The sequence below is a fragment of the Petaurus breviceps genome, unplaced genomic scaffold (assembly GCF_028583685.1).
Source record: "Petaurus breviceps papuanus isolate PSGF00001 unplaced genomic scaffold, PetGlider_PUasm1.0 90723, whole genome shotgun sequence".
Lineage (NCBI taxonomy): Eukaryota > Metazoa > Chordata > Mammalia > Diprotodontia > Petauridae > Petaurus > Petaurus breviceps.
The window spans coordinates 3145880-3164382 of NW_027187323.1; the positions used below are offsets into that span (position 1 = coordinate 3145880).

The 18503-nt window shown below is 35.3% G+C and overlaps 1 protein-coding gene across 8 annotated transcripts in view; it reads right to left on the bottom strand.

Moving 5' to 3' along the window:
• MBD5 (methyl-CpG binding domain protein 5) overlaps positions 1 to 18503 on the bottom strand; it is a 445570-nt gene that overhangs the window by 29425 nt on the left and 397642 nt on the right. For 7 of the 8 annotated variants that reach the window (XM_069066734.1, XM_069066730.1, XM_069066732.1 and 4 more), the window contains 3 exons: positions 16323 to 18458; positions 2514 to 3539; positions 536 to 747 (listed from right to left, as the gene is read on the bottom strand). In XM_069066734.1, the coding sequence (XP_068922835.1) occupies positions 536 to 747; positions 2514 to 3539; positions 16323 to 18458 (3374 nt within the window). The remainder of the gene's footprint in view (positions 1 to 535; positions 748 to 2513; positions 3540 to 16322; positions 18459 to 18503) is intronic. The other variant, XM_069066737.1, reaches the window with a different exon arrangement.

Consider the following 18503-nt stretch of genomic DNA (forward strand, 5'->3'; position numbering starts at 1 on the left):
TTTTATTTACAACCCAATTCTTCATTTTACTAAATGTTTCCAAACATTTTGATTTTACTTTTTCTAATGCTAACATTATCCACTTTGATCACAAATATTTCTTTATTAGCATACTTTATAATGGCATATCAGCATCTTATTACAGTTACTAACAGGTCTCAGAAGATTAGCAAATTGTAATAAAAGGAAGCAATACATTTAAATGTTTAATCACAGACACTGTTTCTTACTAAAATTATCTAGGAAGGAAAGGCAGCCCAGTCTAGTTCAGACTACTGGGCTTGCAGTTCAAGACCTAGCTCTGATACTCACTAGATTCTGGGCAAATTACTTAACCATTTTGAATTCCAGTTTTTGCCTTGGTAAAATGAGGCTCATAAAACATGTATAGCCTGTTTTCAGGGCTGTTTTTAGGAAAGGACTTTATAATTTGAAAAACCCTAGACAAATTTTGCTACTGCTACTACTGTTACTACTATGATCTCCCGCATTACTACTGCTATTATCAAATATCAGGAAAATAATTAAAAAGTACCTGAAAGTTTTGAAAAAGACAAGCCATAGGGTTTGAACTGTTGCTTGGACCAGGAATTGTGGGCTGTCCTTGAAATGTCTGAAGGTTCTGGTACCCATGGAGAAGTTGCTGCTGTTGCTGATTTGAAGGAAACATTTGATTGCTGTTTAATAGTGACTGTAGATGAGTCAGTTGATGGTTATTCAAAGTATTGTTTATTGATGACATGTCACCTGTAGTTTCAAAAACACAAAAATGTAAGTCAACATGATTTGTGGAAAAGTTCTTAAGCTTATGTTTGCGACCAGAGCCATTCCTGAATCAAATACTAAATGCTGGAATTACACAGGTAATCATTTTTTTTCCCCTCTCTCAACTCTCAGAAAGATATAAGGGATGACTGCACATGCTATTTATATCTTATAAGCACCACTTCTGATCACCCATGCTTTATCTTTCATTCGATCAAAACGTAAAAATTTGGAGGGATTGTTTTATTAAAACTTTTTAAAACTGCCTTAAAATTTTTGATGTTGTATTTAAAAGCTTTTAAAACCTATGAAAACATTAAGCTGCATGTCATTTTGTCCTCACTTGAAAATGCAACTGTGCAATTTTTGCTTATCAAGTTCATTGGTAAAGCCCCAATCTTTAATCAATGCTGAACAAAATTAAACAAACAATTTAGAAATCTACATTTTTGGCAGGAAAAGCAAAAAAGTTATCATCTAAAAATTTTTTAAAGTGAGCAAGCAACACAGTAGGGAAAAACTTTTCTTTATTTAAAATTTATTTAAAATTAATTATTAAATTGAATTAAAATTAATTATTATGGAATCAGGTGGGGATAGCTTAGTAAGTACATTTACTTTAAAAATTAATTTATTTTTAATTTATGGAGTAAAACTAGCATTTTGATAGCATAGTATAATAAAAAAGATGATTGCTCATGAAACTGCAAATCTATTATTAAACTTACTTTTAATACCCTAAATTAACCTAGTTTGAAATTGCTATATACACAGTGATTCTGAGGTCAAGGTTTTAGGAATTCTCTTACAGCTTGAAACATACTGATTTCAGCTGAGCATGGTAGCATATGCTTATAAGCCTAGCTACTGGGGAGACTAGGCTGGGGAAAGGAGCCAGTACTGGATTAGAAATGGAACAGGTCAAAGCTCCCATGTTGATCAGTAATGTGACTTTTACCTTGGATGACACAGGGAGATCCAATCTTAAAAAACATTGACCCCACAATGCTTTTTAGCTCATTCAACAAGTAGACTTACTGAATCTGATTTCAATGTCAAGAACAGATTACTATGATTAAATGCAAAATGCATGTCTAGAAATTTGAAACTATCTGCTAACAATTCTGTGGAGGGATGTACCTACATGAATAATTTTTTTTTTAATACTAAAGACATGAAAAAGAAAAATATCTGAGGAAAGCTAGTGGCAACATCTATGGGGCAATTAGTTACCTTGAACTTGCGTTAGTTTATATTTTGAGTACTTTATATGTGATTTTGCAGGCTGTACACTTAAATTTTACTTATTTTAGATTCCTTTGTAAAATATGCCTTCAAACTATCCTGGTGTAAAGTGCAGGACTCGTACTAACCCTGTGATGCCACAATGAATACAAGTAAAATTAAAGGCTGGTTGTTAAAATGCACCTGTGTTTTAGTATTTGAAAACAATAGTTATCTGACTATTGAATCATGGGAGTATTATATTTCAGTGGTATCAGAATTATCAGACAAAAGAAAACAAATTAAAAAATGATATTTAAATATTGCTGGTATTAGGGAGGGGGAAAAGTCATTTAAAAATGTGCATGATTACACTTGTGTGTTTTAGTTTTTAGTCTGTAAGCTCTCTGTGACAAAACAAAAGCATGACTTACACTAGTGTGACAAAATGGAGTTTTTAAAAAGGAGAAAGTAGAATTAAAAAAAATTTCTTTTGTAAAAATCTGTGAAAACATTTAACTTACCAAGCAGACCCGTCCCCAGTAGAGGGTTAAGTAGCTGTGGCACCACAGAGTTACTGTTGAGTTTAGTTGGACCAGGTGTATTCCCAGCATTATTAGATATGTTCAGCAATGTTTCTGCCATTGACACCACTGCTGTCCCACCAAGTGTTGAGACAGTCAGTGCTGCCACTGCTGATGATGTAGTGGTTGTGGTAGTGGTTGCCTGGGAGGAGGTTGCTATGGAAACCTCTGGATGATTAGCGGTGTTGCCCGATGCCGAGTTCAGGACACCTCCCAACAGTTGGGGATTCAAGGCCATTAATCCTGAGGCCCCAGTGACAGCGGGAAGGAGCAGGGGGTTAGAAGTAGTGTCACTGCCTGAAAAGCTTGGTAAAGGGTTCCCCATGGGGTTGGTTAAAAGGGTCTCAGCTCTGTTGCTGTCTGACTGACTGCTTGGCAAATGGTCTGGTGGGGTTGTCATCTGTGTTAATGAGGGTAAAGGGTTATTTTGCTGTTGCAACAGATCTGAGATGGTCAAATTGAAAGATGGCAGGGGAAGCATGGCAGCTGCTTGGGCTTGGTTCTGAAGCAGGGCAGCTAATAGCTGAAAATGAACAGGTTGCAATACCTGCCCGTCCACGTCAGCGGAGAGAAAAGCTAAAGCAGCGTTTACATTCGGGTTGAGAAAACCTAAAGGGTTGAGGTTGACCTCAGACTTGCCTTCTCCTGCTGAAGGCTGCAGGATATTTAATAGATTCTGGTTTAGGAGATGCTGTTGATTCACTGGAAGAGAGATAGGTAGAGAACTGAGGAGGCTGGGGTTCAAAGGGTGCGGAAGATTGTTGTTCGAAGGGCTGTTTTGTGGAAAATGAAGTGCATGCTCCTGGCCAACAAAAGGGAAATCGCTCCCAATGGGCAGCTGACTCTGCAGTGGGTTTCCTGCGGCAGTGGTAACTATAACACCATCTTGAAGAACAGATGTTGTCTTTGTGATGGCGGGTTGGTTGGTGCCAGCTATGGCTATGGATGATGATGGTCCTGAACCTCCTAAAATACAAAAGCAACCAAAATTAATTATGACTATTAAAGGAGAATGCACCATAATAGTTACAAAGGAGAACCATTTCTAATAATCCAGTAGAGTAAAATCTCATAAATGCGAAGTCTCTCACTTTGTAAAGATGACAATAAGGTTACTTTTTCCCTGTGGAAAAAGGAAGAGTTACTCTGACCTATTCAAAGGACAGGTCTTAAAGGACTTCACATTAAAAAAAGGTTGCTAATTTCAAGTAAATTTTAATTTTAGGGTAAATGATAAGGCACCTTTATTTTGCAGAATTTTGTCAGCAGTTCAAGTTACTATGTGTATTTGGATATAACACAACTTAATTTCTTAAAGAAGACATCATAGCTGGTGTTTTTTTCCCCAGCAGGGAAGGAGTTTTATATATAGAGACAAAAAACTAAACGGTACAGGCAAACTTATGGAAAGTTGTGCATTTGTAAGTGAACTATGTTGTTCAACTTTGACATTTAAAATGTTTATGGAGAAAAGAATACTGCCTTGTCTCACAAAATTTTAACATGCTTTCTTTCCCTTTGACTTTGCTACAAAATGTCTGTCTCGTGCCCCCATACACACCCCATCCTCAAATTTTTTTCAATTAGTAGACAAATTTTGGTGATATAGTAAAGGGCTGTACATTTGAAGTTTTGTATTTTATCAAATATTGTACAGCTAACCATTATGAATCAGAGAATAGTACATTTTTTCTAACATTCTTTAGATAGAAAATAGTTTTGAATAAATCATTTCAAACTTTTAACTGTCTCCTATTTTTTTTCTTTTTCCATTTATTTAATTAGATTACTGGCTAAAATATTTTTTAGGAAAATAGGGCTGATAGGTTTCATTAACTCAAACTGGCCTACCTTATATACTCAGAATTAATGAGATCTGACTACATATTCTTTCTTAATAAATACTTATTGATTACAAATGTCAACAATTTCATATTTTAAAATGAAAAGTTGCTTTGAATAATTATAAATATAATTTTATAGTCAGTCCACTAAAACATGTTTTACTAATCTTCTACAGTCATCCATAAAAGCCCTGTCTATATTTTCCATAATTTATGTCATAGATAGATCACTTATTACTGTTGTATGTGTTTATTTTAAAGAAGCTTATTTTTTTCACTAAATTGTAACCTACATCTCAATATTTTTTAATTATACCTTTTGCTTGTTTATTAAACCAGCTATTTTCAAAAGAATAACGTCGAGCCAATATTAATAATACATAAACAACAGGTTAAAAATATCTCTTGTACTTTAAAAGGTCAATAAAAATAGACAATTCAAGTGCATCATCTTTTGCTGAAGTATTGAGACATCAGTATTAGGAAACAGTAGCAAGGAATAAGAATATCTAAAGTGTTTTTACCTAAGAATTCTGGAGGGAATAAGGTAGGGAAAGACATATGTTTACAGGTCATTTTAAGTTTTTGAAAGTACACAAAGTAGATGACTTAAAGAAAAAAAGGAAAATAACCTTTTTATACATATATAAATATTTCTGAATTATTAAATGAAATAATTCTAATTATATTGGGCATATTTCAGAGAACCACTGAATGTTGACATGGGCCTTTTAAAGTACAGAATTTCTTAAAAATTAATTCTGGCTTATTATAAAAGAACAAACATTAAAAAAATTTCATTGTATGTTGAAGTCTACTGCTTTAATCAATATGTACCTAACAATATTGTATTTGGAAATCGTCTTTTAAAATTAGACAAAAATAATTTATTAGCAATTATTATAACTCATTTTTCATATCTTCTAAAATACTATTTAAATTTACACAGCACTTTTATTTTAAAGTAAAAAATATAATAACTCAAGTATATGGATTAAGTTTTATCTATGAAGATTTTTCACAAAGGATACTTTATTCACCTTTTATTTGCCACCAACAAACCACCATATTTAGGATTCAAGGGAGAAGCAATTTTTTTTTTGACATTACTTAGAAAGTTCTCCAGTCAAAACTACTAGAGGCATGAGGCTAGGGGAAATATCACTGGGTCAGACTTTTGTCATGTATTCACTGATAAGGTTTTTGTCATAAGTTTTTCATTTACTTACATATTCATCAGCTTATTTAGTGGATGATCTAGGGTTATTAACTAATAGGTTCAGTGTTTGATTATTATATATGCTACTCTTTCAATAAAAAGTAAAGATAAGGAAGTTAAATATATTTTATAACACTACTTATGGAAATATTTTTTAAGGTAATTTATCTTTTCAAAAGTTTCCTCATCTAAATGAAAGTAATGATTGATACTAGCCCTCATATATGTTTTCTTTATTTTTAATCTGGTTATTAGCATTATTTAAAATTATTTTCCCACTTATGATTATGGGGGCAGCCAGATGGTATAGTATATAGAACACTGGTAGTTAGGCAGACTGGAGTTCAAATCTGGCCTCCGACATTAACTGTGTGACCCTGTTTGCCTCAGTTTCCTCATCTGTCAAATGAGCTGGCAAAGGAAATGGCAAACCACTTCAATGTCTTTGCCAAGAAAACCTCTAAATGGGTCACAGAGAGTTGGACACAACTGAAAAATCACTGAAAGACAGTAGACAATCAATATCTCAGTTTTCATCCTTTTTGACCTCTGTAGTCTTTGATCACCTTCTTCTGAATATTCTCTTCTCTTGAGGTTTTCCTGACACTGCTCTTTCCTGGTTCTTCTGCTTTGTCTAACTGCTACTCCTCATCTTTTCTGAAATTTCTGGGGGTACTCCATGGTTCACTTATGGGCCTCTCTTCTCTCTTTATACTCTCTCACTTGGTGATCTCATCAGTGTCCATAAGTTAAATTATATCATCAACTTTATGCAGATGATTCTCTTGTCATTTTGTCTATCCCTAACTTCTCTCCTGACTTCCAGTTTCCTATCTCCAACTTGCCAGTTGGACATCTAGAACGAGACGGCCCACAGGATCTCAAACTCATCGCATTCAAAATCGGACTCACTATCTTTCCTCTCAAACTTCCTTTACTGTGATGGGCACCAGTGTCCTTCTGGTCATCCAGCCTTGCACCCTCAGTGTCATCCTTGCTTCCTCACTTATACTCACCCTACCTACACAATCTGTTGCCAAGTCATGTTGTTTTTACTTTCACAACATGTCCTCTTCTCTCCATTCACAGTCACCACCCTGCAGCAAGCTGTCATCACCTCTTACCTGTTCTACTGATTGGTCTCCCTGCTTCTAGAATCTCTTCAATCTGGTCCAGCTTCCACTCAGCTGTCAAAGTGATTTCTCCATAGGTTTGACCATGTCACTCCTCTATTACATAAATTCCAGTGTTTCCCCCTCACTTCCAGATTCAAATATAAAATCTTCTGTTTGGCTTTCAAAGCCCTTCACAATGTAGTCCTTTTCTGCCTTTCCAGTGTTCTTACACCTTATTCCCCTTGGCATATTCTACAATACAGTAACACAGGCAGTTCCTCAAACATAACACTCCATGGCTTTGCAATGGTTGGCCTGGAAGGCTCTAATTTTTTAGCCCCACCTCCTGGCTTCCCTCAAGACTGCTCATATCCCATCTTCTGCAAAAGGAGTTTCTTGATGCCAACCCCCCCCACTTGTTTGCATGTTTTTTCTCTAAGGTGCTTAGCACAGCTCCTAGTACATAGTAAGTACTTAACAGAAACTTTTTGACAGACTGATTAGAATAGATTAATGTACTCAATTTTCATTATATGAATTTTTAAATTTGTTTTTTGAAACTCTGGGAAAGGAGAAAAGGTCCTCTATTACATCTGACTGTGTGGATGGGCCAAAATTGATTTAACGTACTATTATTATAAATCAATAAAAAAGTCTCATTCCTATCTTTCATGATTTTACAAAACTTTGATGAAGCTTACTTTAAAATGTAAACTATTCTAGAAATAGTGGTAAAAAAGGGGTTTCATTGCTAATAATTGGTTCTTTCAGAGGTTTATCTAAGCTACATATGACTGCTGGAGAAAATGACATTTAATTCTCTTATAATACTAGGAAAATGAATGGTTAGAAAATCAGAAAAGAGAAAAATTCAGGTTCTGAGAGGATGTTTCAAGGAGCACAAATAAAAATGCAGAGATAAATTCAACAGGTGAGTTGTCCACTTGTGAGTTCCTGTAGCCACTTGGTCATTATTACCATCAGCTTAACAATAATGTATTAAATTAGAATGAATCTTAATAACTAGATATGATTAGTGGTTGGATATTTTTCATTCAATTTATTTTGAACCGTCACTTTATGGTGAAACTATTTTATATCTCTTTTCAAACATCCTCATGTGATGTTAATTTTTTTTAAGGCAGTGGTCTGGTATGGCTAACATTTTTTGTCTTTTCAGACTATGCTTCAGAAAACATTTTTTGCATCTTATCCTGTGTTTAGAGATAGTTGGCTATTTACTTGATGCAAATTAATTAGTATATACTAGCAGTTAGATCTCTGATGGGAAGGGGAATTCAGTAACTCTCCCTCCTTTGATCCTACTATAGACTTCCCTGGCATCCCTTAAGGCCCAAATGAAATCTCACCTACAGAAAGCCTGTTCCACCTCCTTCTAGTTTCAGTGCCTTCCTTCTGTTAACTTTTTCCTATTTATCCAATGCGTATACATATATATATAATATCCTATAAATTTTAATATATCTCCTATACATATTTATATATCCTATATGTATATTTATATAGCTTCTATAAAATATATTCTTAACTTCACTTGGATTGACATTCATTTATATGTTATATCCCTTACTAGATTATAAATTCCAGACCAGGAACTGTCTTTTTCTTCTTTTTGTATCCTCAGCACTTAGCATAATGCCTCACACATACTAGAAACTTAAGAAATGCTTTTTGATGGAATTTGTATAAATGATTCTTCTGATCCTCCAATGGAAGTTATACCTGTTTCTATTTAACTTCCTCTGACCCTAAACTGTGTGTTAAGCAGTTAGTAATTACAGGCAATGAAAGAAATATACTGTTAAGGCAGCATTGAAAAAATAGTTATGAGTGAATAGAGTCAGGAGGACCTGAGTTCAAATCTAGCCTCAGACACTTAACACAAAAACTAGCCATGTGACCTTGAACAAGTCACTTAACCCCAACTGCTCTCCAAAAAATAATAAATAGTTATGATATCTATTTTATAAGTGTGAGGTTTTAATATGCTATTCTTCTTAAAATAGGATCCAACTATAAAAGTTACATTAGATAGCCTCCATAAAACACATTCCAACCTCACTCGGATTAACATTTGTTTGCATGTCATCTCTCCCATTAGATTGTAACTCCTTGAGGGCAGGGACTGTCTTTTCTCACTTTTTGGAACTCAAGCACTAAGCATAGTACCTGGCACGGCCGATGCTTAATAAAGATTGATGGATTGAATGAAATAAGTCTTCAGAAAAGAAAATATTACAACAAACACAAAAGTGTTTCATGTAGACCAGCAGCAATGTGCTACTGAATAAATGATAAGTGTGGACTCTGGGAGATAAAACAGACTTCTAGACTTATATATGGATGCATGTATGTATATATACATATATACATTTTTATACACACACACACACATATATATATATAAATATACACATTTTTTATTTATTTGGCTTTTTGGAGGGGGGAAGGCAGGGCAATTGGGGTTAAATGACTTGCCCAAGGTCATACAGGTAGGAAGTGTTAAGTGTCTCAGGTTGGATTTGAACTCAGGTCCTCCTGACTCCAGGGCTGGTGCTCTATTCACTGTGCCACCTAGCTGCCCCCAAGGCTCATATATTTGGAGAGAGAAGACCTTTTAGAGATCTTCCAGTCCAGGGATGGGGAGCCTACAACTTTGAGGCCACATGTAGCTCTCTAGATCCTCAAATGCAGCCCTCTGACTGAATCCAAACTTCACAGAAAAAATCCCCTTAATATAAGGATCTGTTCTGTAAAACCTGGACTCAGTCAAAAGGCCACGACCAAGGACCTAGAAGGCCACATGTGGTCTTGAGGCTGCAGGTTCCCCAACCCTGTTCTAGTCCAACCCCCTCACTTTATAGTCAATCAACTGATCAACAAGTATTTACTAAGTCCTATTTTATTTCAGTCACTATACATGTGTGAAACCTGAGGTTCATTCAGATTAAAGGACTGACTTAATGTCACTGAGTCAGGTTTCAAACCCAGATCCTCTGGCTCCAAATCAGTATCCTTTCTACTATGTCTAACTACCATAAAGAGAAAAAAGATCACTACAAACCCCCACCAAAAGGGGGGAAAACTACATGGTTAAGGTTTTTTTTTTGCTTTTTGGAGGGCAGTTGGGGTTAAGTGACTTGCTCAAGGTCACAAGCTAGTTTTGGTGTTTAGTATCTGAGGCCGGATTTGAACTAAGGTCCTCCTGACTCCAGGGCCAGTGCTTTATTCACTGTGCCACCTAGCCGCCCCTGCATGGTTAAGTTTTAAGAAATGACTAAAGGGAATTTAATAAGCCTCCATGTGCTTTCACAGGACAATGGAGTCAGAGCTGGAAGAGCCTGTGAATGTCATCTAGTCCAATTCCCTTATTATACAGAAAAGGAAACAGATTCAGAGAAGTACAATCATCCTTCCACATGCAGGGGCCAGGGGCACAGTGCCCTCTGTGATGTGAAAAATCTGTGTAAAACTTTTTGGCTCTTTCTTTGTACCACAGAAGAAGTCTGAATTTTTTCTTTTTTTTTTCATGGAGTGTTGATAGTATGTTATTATAAAATGTGGGTTGGTAATATACAATATTTTAGGCATTTCTGAGTTTCTAAACTTTTTCTGTGTCATCTGCTGGTTTTCATGTGTCATCTGCAGCTTCTGCAAAACTTCTCCCAAATTCCCTTATTTAATTTCTTATGCTGACCTGTGATATATCAAAACTACAATGGGAAAGTTGCATGGGGGGTAACTATAAAATGATTTCTCCTAGGTTAGAAAGGTATTAAGTGTCAAAATTAGGAATTATATATATTCTGGAGAAGGACAGTATGTAATTTTTCTTGGCTTCTCTTTCAATCACCTATTAAAACAGGGACTTGAAGCAGGATACTTGGAAGAGTCAAACTAAAAAGCATAATCCTCTTCATGGATTAATATATACCTAAAAAGTGAAAGAAATGGAATTTTATGAATAATTTTTCTGATTATTCCTCCTTGGAAATTATGCCTGTTCTATTTAACTTTCTCTGACTCCAAACTCCCTGTTAAGCAGTTAGTAATCTATAGGCAAACAAAGAAATATACCCTCAACTCAGCATTTAAAGAATAGTCATCATGTTTATAATCACTCCTTAATTTATTGGTTTTATAATGTGGGTTTTTTAATATGTTATTCTTAAAATAGGATATACCTATAGATTCAGTCACTTTAGTCGTGTCTGACTCTTCAAGACCCCATTTGGGTTTTCTAGGTAAAGATACTGGAGTGGTTTGCTATTTCCTTCTCCAGTTCATTTTACAGATGAAGAAACTGAGGCAAACAGGGATAAGTGACTTGCCCAGTGTCACACAGCTAGTGTCTAAGGTCAGATTTGAACTCAGGAAGATGAGTCTTCCTGACTTCAGGTCCACACACTATCCTCTGTGATATCTAGCTGCCCTAATTATATCAGTATTTCCTGTTAAAACACATTTTTAATATTGTAATGCCTTCTGTGGATCATTAAAATATGGCTAGTTTATTTCTAGAAAAGGAACTCAAGAAGGTTGGAAATACTTAGGGAAATACATGTAAGAGTTAAGGTAAGGAGTTGGAGGAGACTAGAAGTAAACCTAATTCCCAGGAAGGTAATAAATTTTCTCAGTCAGGTCACTATGTTAGTCAGGGGTACAGATGAAGCAAGAAACTTGATTTTTCCAGCTGCTGATCTTATTGTCTTTTAGAATATGTGACAATAATAGGAAAGAAAACCTTACATTCAAAAGCTACTGAAATTAAAAACTCATGGCACTGGCCAATGTCTGAAGCCACTCTAAAACTGTCTACTGATTATCTCTGTAAGGTAGATGGACTGAAATAATACAAACAATTTTACCTTACAGATACACATTACATAATTTTTTTTTTTAATGACAATGCTAGGTTCATATGTAAACATATTTAAACACAATAGAAAGATGAATTAAACTTAAGAAACTCATATCATTTTAGGATCCTTAAAAACTGGCACATGACTCTGAAATACATCTTGCATTAATTCAGGGCATCAGTTTGACAGTTTGTTGTACCAAAACATCATCAATTAAAAAAAAATATGCCCTAGGGTAAAGGAAAAAGCTCCTTTTATACTACATAGAAACACAGAGTTTTAAAGTTTATTATCACTAGAGTTAAATTGATGAGATTAAATGTAGCTTCAGTGTTTGACTAAAGAATGAGCAGGAGTGATTTTTAACTCAGTGATAAACTATAGGTGTTGTTTGGTTTGAATGCAGATATTTTCAACAATAATTACTAATCGATCCATCTCAATTCCTAACAGAACTGTCTTCTTCATACACCTAAATCTAGATGTGAATTAATGAATAGTTATCACAACATGAAGTCACATTCTTTTTCTAGCAGGCGGTAAGACCAGTAAGCCCAAACCATGACTCTTATAAAGCCTCTCTGTTCCTTTATCTCCTTATCTGAGTAAAGAAAAGGCAACTAATTCCTTTTCCCTCACGGAGTTATTCTTAAAATAAATGAATTGAGAGCACCTAAGTCAAATGTGAATATTGGTTTCTTTACACTTTTTGGGAGTCTATTTTAACAACAAAGAGGTGGGAAAGGATGAGATTTGGATATGAAAAAGGTCTTGGGATCATCATCATTGGCCTTTTGAAAAGTAGGCCTAACATGGGAGAAAAGATTGGGTCTGGAAATGTGTAGGTTTGAGAATGATCCCTATAGTGGTGATAATTAAAGCAAATGGGGTCCATAGAATAGATTACCCACAGAGAGAGAAAGAGAGAGGAAGAGTAAATGATAGATCCTCCAGATGCCTAAGTATGTATTTTCCCCAAAGCTCTGCTCAAAGAATTATTCAGATCCCAAGCCTTTATCAGTTTATGAAAGTCAGTGGAAAAAGGACTAGACTAGGAGTCAGTCTAGTTAACAAGAGTCAAGTTACTTGGTAGAAATTTCTCCTTTAAAGAATGAAGTTGGACCAGTTTTTTCTCAAGATCTTTTAAAGCTTTTATATTTACTTAGCATGTATGATCTCTCTTTTATCATTTGTGGAGTCACATCATCCAAACATCACCTTATGTATCACCCTTCATGAAGTCTAACCTGATTAAGTGCCAAGGGCCGGTGATAAAAAAAATTCACTCAGGTGGTCAGTTTTGGAAGCTCTAGTGTAGTTTATCTATTATTGATCTGCTATCCCAAAAGTCCCTTTCCAATTCTAAGCATACAACATCACAGGTCAGGGACGAATGGCAAAAGTTCAGCAGTTTGCTAGAAGCTGAAATGTCTGCCTCAAGTTTCTACAGAAGGCCTGCTCTGGTGGGGTCAGTGCCGTTCCCTTTGGTACTGCCTCTGACCCACTCTGTATATATTTTGTATGTGCCTGCTTATTTATATGCTATTTCCTTCATTAGAATGTGAGCTCATTAAGGACAGGGGTTATTTTAATCTTCTTTTGTATCCCCAGTGTTTAGCACAGAACCTGGAGTATAATAACTGCAATTGACCTTATTAAGTCAGTGTAGTACTGGATTTGGAGTTGGAGGACCTGGCTTCAAATCCAAGCTGCGCCTACCTGCATGACCTTGGATGTCACTTCATGTGTCTGGGCCTCAGTTTCCTCACTTACAAAATGAGGGTTTGGGCTAGCTGACCTCTAAAGCTCCTTCCAAATATAAAAATCTATGATTCCATGAACTGCAGTACTATTTCTTTGATGTGATAGGAATTCAGCCCTAGCACATACTATATGTATGCTTAAGCTAATTATATACAATGACAGTACTTCTAGTAGGCACACTCAGTCATACTATAAATGAAGAGATAATGGCATATGAAACTTTTACCAAATGTAGATTGTTAAAAAAGCTGTGTTAGTAATTAAACATATTTACTTTTATAATAATATCTACTTTGGGTCCACAGATAATTATTAAGTGGTTTTATTAGATTTATTTTTAAATTAAAAAAATCTGACAATATAATAAAATTAATGCTTTCTACTCACTGATATTTGCTTGCATATATTAATACAATTTTAATTTTTGTCTTTTTTGCTTATTCCTAAAATAAAAACTTTCTTTTAATAACTGATTTTTAACCTGCATGTTCTGATACTTTGTATGATTCACCAATTATAGGTCAGGTATTTTTCAAAGAAAGTACAAAATGAGGGAAAAATAAGAGAGAGTTACAAAAAAATCAAACTACATATAAAAATTAAAGAAAATTAGAATGTAAAAGTTGGTTTTATACATTAGAGAAACCAAAACATTGATGGATTAACAAAAATAAACAAAACTAAAAAAATTAGATATTGTTAAAAACTAAAAAGGATAGCACCCCTAAAAGACTAACCAATTCTGATTTAAATAATGAAATGTGTTCATTTTTTTAATTGGAGTCAATGACTTCATATAACTGCAGCTTACTCTATGCACAGGGAGAGTTTTTCATTTGTGTAGCTCTACTGAAGAATTATCTGCAAAAGGATATGAGCCTTGGAAAAGATCCCTTTCAGGATTTTCACACTAACTCATCAAAGACTAAATTTCATGTGTTGTCAGAGACCAAGAATATAAAAGTGATTATTATAGGTTTAGATATTTCCTGAACCTTATATTCTATTTCAGGTAAATACAAGAGGGTTGTGAACAGATTCTTTAAAAACTGTACAACAGAAGTAACAGCAATATTGTAAGATGATCAGCTGTGAATGACTTAGCTATTCTCAGCAATACAACAATCTAAGACAACTCTGATGGACTTATGATGAAAAATGCTATCCATTCCCAGAGAAAGAACTGATGGTGTTTTTTTTTTAGTTTTTTTTTGTCTATGGTTTCTTTCACATGACTGTTATAGTTATGTTTTACAGGATGACACATGTATAACCTACACTGAATTGCTTGCCTTCTCAATGGGGCAGAGGGAGAGAATTTTGACTCAAAGTTTAAAAAACAAATGTTAAAAATTGCTTTTATATGTAACTGGGGAAAAATAAAATTCTAAATAAAAGCTAAAAAAACCACCACTGTATAACAAAAGAATAAAAGAATCGACTGCTATGGATAGTGGCATGTCTTGTAACACCAAGGGGAAAAATATCTGATTTCAACAGCAACAAAAAATATAAGTAGCTGATGACACTTTTTCCAAGATAGTAAAATATAAATATAAATACACAAACACATACACACTTTTAAAAACAGTAATATCATCACTGATTTCCATATACAGTTGTTTCTCTAAAACCATTGTTTTTGTAAACAGGAAAATTAGTTCAAGAAAATGCCACTTAAATATAAAACATGGAAAGTATAAATACTATGAGAAAATGACAATGAAATGGCAAGTTATCTTGTCGATGACTCAGTGATTCTAAACCACAAAATAAAAGCATAAAAATACTCTGGGTATGTATGTGCATATGTGCGTATATTTGTATGTATTTTGTATGTGTGCATATGCATGAGTGTGTTATGTGTGTGTATATATATATGTATGAATGTACACATATATTTCAGATATCCTGCCCAATTTCTACTATGTCATGAATATTTATAGTGTTAATTTTGCTTTTTCTTTCCAACATTTTTAAGGTTTAACAGATTTGCATGAATTCACTGATTTCTTAGCTTATCCTACCTTTAATGTAAGTGGTTAACAGTGATTCTTCATAATTTCACTACTTTTTAAGACTATATTACAAAAAAGCCCCGAAACTTGGTCCATTACTGCTATTTATTTTTGTATTACGAAGCATGGTGTCTACTTTTTAAAAATTCAATTCTTCTCATTATTCCTTTTTCATTATAATGGAAACCTCCAATTTTTCATTTCATTTTAAAATAACATGAATAGCCAATATTCTCTGCAAGTTTTCTGAGAAAAGTGAGGATAAGGGAGAGTAGATTAGCAAAGGAAAAAGATAATATAGTTATAGCCCTCTCATCATCTTTCATATTCATTTATTTATCTTTCTGCTTTTGCTTAGTATCATTAAAAAATATAAAGCTATTATCTTCTCTTTGAATTTTTCAAAATGAGCTACATTTATCTGAAAATATCTCCTGTTAGGGAAGGGTTTTATGTTGGGATGAACAAAATCAAGTTACAGAAAACCTTGCCTTACTTGTTCCTTTTGAATTTTTAGCAATTTGGAAGTTACATAATTAGCTAAAGACAAAATGATAAAATTAACATAATTAAAAAAAAAAACATGACAAAAACCCTAACCAGCACTGGGTTGTTGTCAGAGTCTAATGAGATAAGGTATGCAAAACATTTTGTAATTTCAGAGTACTGTAAAACCTATTAATACTACTACTACTACTAGTATTATTATTGTTGTTACCGTGATATCATCTCTTCTAACATTTTTAAACAAATATTTAGCTGAATTAATATCACAAATAATAAAAATATTGATATGTCTTTGAAATGTATAAGGATTCCTTTTATAACAAAATATTTAGGTATAGGTAAAAAAGTAGTAGAAAACTCTTGTATTCTACTGGGTACCATTTTAAAATAAAACCATACCTGCATCAGAACTTGTTTGATTACAGCTGCTAACAATGCTGTTTGGTATCATTGGAGTGGATGATGCTGAAATCCTTGATTGAGGTGGGTTTGGGTGTAATGAATTTCCTAAAGCCATGCCTGGCTGACTGAGCATTCCACAATTCCCACTAGTCTGAATTTGAGTTATTAAGCCTGCAAGATGGTGGTTTGGCCCTGGACTGCTACCATGGATGAAGTTGGTGTTTGCATTCTGGCAGTGCATGGTTTCCCCTCTTAAAGGTAAGTTCTGTGTCAATGAATTCTGAAGAACACTGGAGTTTATATTGGTGTCTGTGAAATGCAGCTGGTTAGCAGAGCAAGGCAAAGCAGGATTGGAGCTCCCACAACCTGTGGAACTATTGCTGCTCATGTGTGAGCTTTGACAACTCATGGATTGCAGTAACTGAGACATGGAATTGATGGGAAATGAACCTTGACTTTGCTTCCTTATCAAGTCAGGACCAGGTTTAGGAACTGCAGGACTATCCATATGAGACTGTCTAAGCAAACTCAATACAGTTGTAGTTGGCTGCTTCCTTTTCCTCATAGATTCTTTCTGCTGAGACATCAGTTTATCTCTTAGTGCTGCTCGGCCACTTTGCCCTTCACTTGTTGGTAGAAGCATGTTGGCAGTAGGAGGGAACATGGTATTTAAAGTGCTATGTCCTTCAGTGTTGCCACTATTGGCAACAGCTCCAGAATTGCTACTGCTGCTATTGTTGTTACCAGCAAGTTTGTTTTGATTTGCTAGCTGTGCTTTGGCTGCTGCTGAGAGTAAACTACTTGCTGGAAAGGAGGCAGCATTGTGCTGGTTCAAAATCTGATTTAAAGGCATTCCCAGCAAACCAGGCTGACTCTTTAAAGGTCCACTTCCAGCAGATGCAGTAGGAAAGGCTGCATTGCTTGGAGCGTTTAGTACATTACTCATTCCAGCAATTAATGGGTTGGGGATGTCCTTGTACTGATGAAGTCCATCAGGCTTGGTGGAAGGGCTTGATGGCATTGATGGTCTTGGAGACCCTATTGTTGACCGTGGTGACCGAGGGGGAACTTTCATACCACTACAAGTAGACTGGGGTCCTACTGGTGGCATCATGAAATTCCCATGATCTGATGATGTGGAAGATGAACGTGATCTTTGGGGTGATGCCTCAATCCTTCCAATTCCGGTTCCCATCATATGCACAGGGGATGTCACTGGTGAAGGAGACAGGGAGGTTGAAGCTGAATGTTGAACTCTTTGAACATGACTTCCATGGTTCATATGACCAGGTTTAACAGTTGGCAAAGGGAGATTACTTGGCAAAGGAACAACAGCAGGAGGCATGCTTACATTCATCACAGGTACCTGAGAGTGGACATTTGAATGGAAATTGGTAGGGTTAATGAGAACAGGGTTCTGATTTACCGGTTTACTAGGAATAGGGTCAAGAATGCCAAGTGGATCTTTTTCTGATGTTAATGGCTTTTTCTGAAGAGCACAAGAAGGTGGTGGAGGGGGAGGTGGGCCTTGGGGTGGTTTGTGGTGGAACATTGCTCGTGGTATTTCCATATTAGTTGAAAAATTACACATTGGTTTTTTCATTACTGGACTCTTTGTAGTCAAAGTTGGGGAAAGAGGTATATTAGTCCTTCCAGCCATTGCACAGGATGACTGTACGGGAGAACCATGTAGCATTACTGAGGGTGGAGAAAGAGGATTCCTATTCATGTGAATAGGACTGGAGTTAGGAGCTCCATGAAAACCAGTATTACTCCTTGTGAAAACATCAGGGCTTCCAAGTGGGTCAGTCCTAGGAGAGATTGAGCCATCTCCATATATCTGGGATCCTGATGAAGCTGGACTAGGAAGTCCACCATGACTGCCACGATATGGAGATTTCTGACCATGTTCACTGCTGCCCAATCTCTGCCTAGGATAGATAGAATGAAGTTCTTGTTGCTGGCTTCCAGTCAGTTCTTGAACATAAAGTCTCCCCATGGTATTTGATGCTCCAATCATTAACTTGAAAGGATTCTTACATTCTGGCATTACAGAATTTGTAATTCCTTCATGTGATTTAGTTCTCATTGATCTTGGAGTTGCTGCCCGTGAAGTTACTATTGGAGTTGCACCTGATGTTAAAAGGAAAAAGAACAAAAACAAAAACACCTGTTAAT